Genomic DNA, 2,188 nt, shown 5'->3' with positions numbered 1-2,188 from the left:
AAAATTTGCAACAGTAATTCGCAATAGGGCAAAGCTGTTACAGAATCTAGTTACTAATACTTAAATTTGGTGTAGCGTATATTTACTCGGCGCTCATGCATGTTCCACATGTCTACCAAATTATAATGGCCGGTCTCATGTACACAAATGATCAAGCACGAACGTATGCCGACATATATGTACTCACAATGTGCAAAAATGCCGAGAGAAGATCGATAGGTGCACTGCCCTCCATATATCATATCATAGGGATAAGCAATGTGCAAAAGTGTGGTCCAGCAACTTTTTTCTGCCGGGATTTTCCACAGCAAAATCTGTCAATAAGGCTGGCATTTTCCAAACGATTCTCACATGCATTAGTCTTCTAGTGCATTTGTTTCACGTGGTGGGGAGATAGAGATAAATCAAAGGCCATCTTCATTGACTAAAGTGAGTGGAAGCAACAAAGAGCTAAGATGATGGTGACTGAACGAGTTCGTATAGGCTTGTGCACAGCACAAAGAGGCAGAACCTTCTGAACCATTAGGCTAAAGTTGTTGAATTGCAGGAATAATGGACTCATGATACTTGCCGGTGCCGTTATAATAGAGTGATAAAGTCATCCGGTGATAATACCAGTGACTTGAGTTCGGAAATCTTTAGCACCACCCACTAAATTCTTTACCAAACAAAAAAGAAAAAAACTGTGATATGTATCAAGCTGGATGTGGTGCTATAAATACAAGTCTCTAATACTCGACTCTCTTCACAACATAGAAAAGCAAAGCAAAACCAATTACACCAGCCATGAGAATCCAACACCAATTTCTTCTTTACCACTCTCTCTTTCTTCTCTTCTTAGCTACAACAACCTTGATATCTCCTTCTCATGGGGATTTAGGAAAATGTCATCCCAGCGACTTCAAAGCTCTTATGAAGATGAAGAATTCTATAACTATGTCCCAAGACGTGTATTCTTCATGGTTTCAAAACACAGACTGCTGTAGCTGGATCGGAATCACATGCGATGACAAAACCAACCGTGTAGTCGAAATCATCCTCTTTATAGAAGAAATCTCTGGCCAAATTCCACCCTCTGTAGGTGACCTTTCTCACCTCATAGGTTTAACTTTCAGGCACTTCAAAAATATCACTGGTTCAATCCCACAATCCATCACAAAGTTAAAGCATCTGGTATTGCTGGATCTCAGTGATTTGAGTCTGTCAGGGCCGGTTCCCAACTTCCTTAACCAACTCACTCTTCTCGACAGACTCGTTCTCTCAGACAATCAATTCTCTGGTTCCGTTCCACCCAATCTCTCAGACCTTAAAGATATTAGAAACATTTATCTCGACGGGAACAAACTCACCGGTTCAATCCCGGAGTCTTATGGGAAATTCACTGGTACTGCACCTGCGCTTTACTTGGCTCGCAATAAACTCACTGGTCCGATTCCAAAATCTTTTGGAGCTTTGGCATATCCCTATATTGACTTGTCAAGGAACAAACTTACAGGGGATGCATCCATGCTTATTAAACCCAACCATGATTTCACAACATTCATCGACCTGTCGAGGAACCAGTTTGAGTTTGATCTATCAAAGGTAAAGTTTCCAAAGAACTTAAATTGGTTTGATATATCACATAACAAAATATTTGGTGCAATCCCTGATGAGATTAAGAATTTGGAAAGTTTGAATCAGTTGAAGCTAGGTTACAACAGGTTATGTGGTAAGATACCAACTGGAGGCATCATGAAGCGTTTCAAAAGCACTTCTTTTTTTCATAATAAGTGTCTGTGCGGGTCACCATTGAAAATCAGTTGTAAGAAAAAGTAATGGAGTAACATTATGATCAAGGTCTTGTAATAACATTTGGGTCTGGAAACGTGAAATCTTGGATTCTTATATCTTAGTATATGTAATATCTATCTCCTATTTATGGATTAATCTGGTACTGTATGCTCTGTCAGAAATCTAATTTTTTTCATTATAACATTATTCAACAAGAGCTAGCTCAGATTTAGAACAGAGTAAAGTTGATTCTAGTTTCAGTGAGTCTTACATTGCCACCTTCCTTGATAGTAACCAGGGTTTTACACACATGGTTCCTTTAGCTTCAGGAAATGAAAGCATACAAGTGTTTGAAACAGTTGCTTACACATGTAATATGATGTCAGACACAATGAAAACTGATTGATGCTTTCAG

At 39.0% G+C, this 2,188-nt stretch overlaps 1 protein-coding gene across 1 annotated transcript; it reads left to right on the top strand.

Annotated features, from left to right (window-relative positions):
• Window positions 1–936: 936 nt before the first annotated feature.
• On the top strand, window positions 937–1,711 carry LOC113330774 (polygalacturonase inhibitor-like; the record flags this gene model as incomplete). The annotated part of the gene is made up of 1 exon (XM_026577587.1): window positions 937–1,711. A coding segment is annotated over exon 1 (775 nt), but the record flags the coding sequence as incomplete, so codon positions are not given.
• Between the last annotated feature and the right edge of the window lie 477 nt (window positions 1,712–2,188).

This window comes from Papaver somniferum, unplaced genomic scaffold, assembly GCF_003573695.1.
Source record: "Papaver somniferum cultivar HN1 unplaced genomic scaffold, ASM357369v1 unplaced-scaffold_11896, whole genome shotgun sequence".
NCBI classification, from domain to species: Eukaryota; Viridiplantae; Streptophyta; class Magnoliopsida; order Ranunculales; family Papaveraceae; genus Papaver; species Papaver somniferum.
Note: the sequence above shows the minus strand (reverse complement) of the source record. Positions and strands in the feature narration are given on the sequence as shown.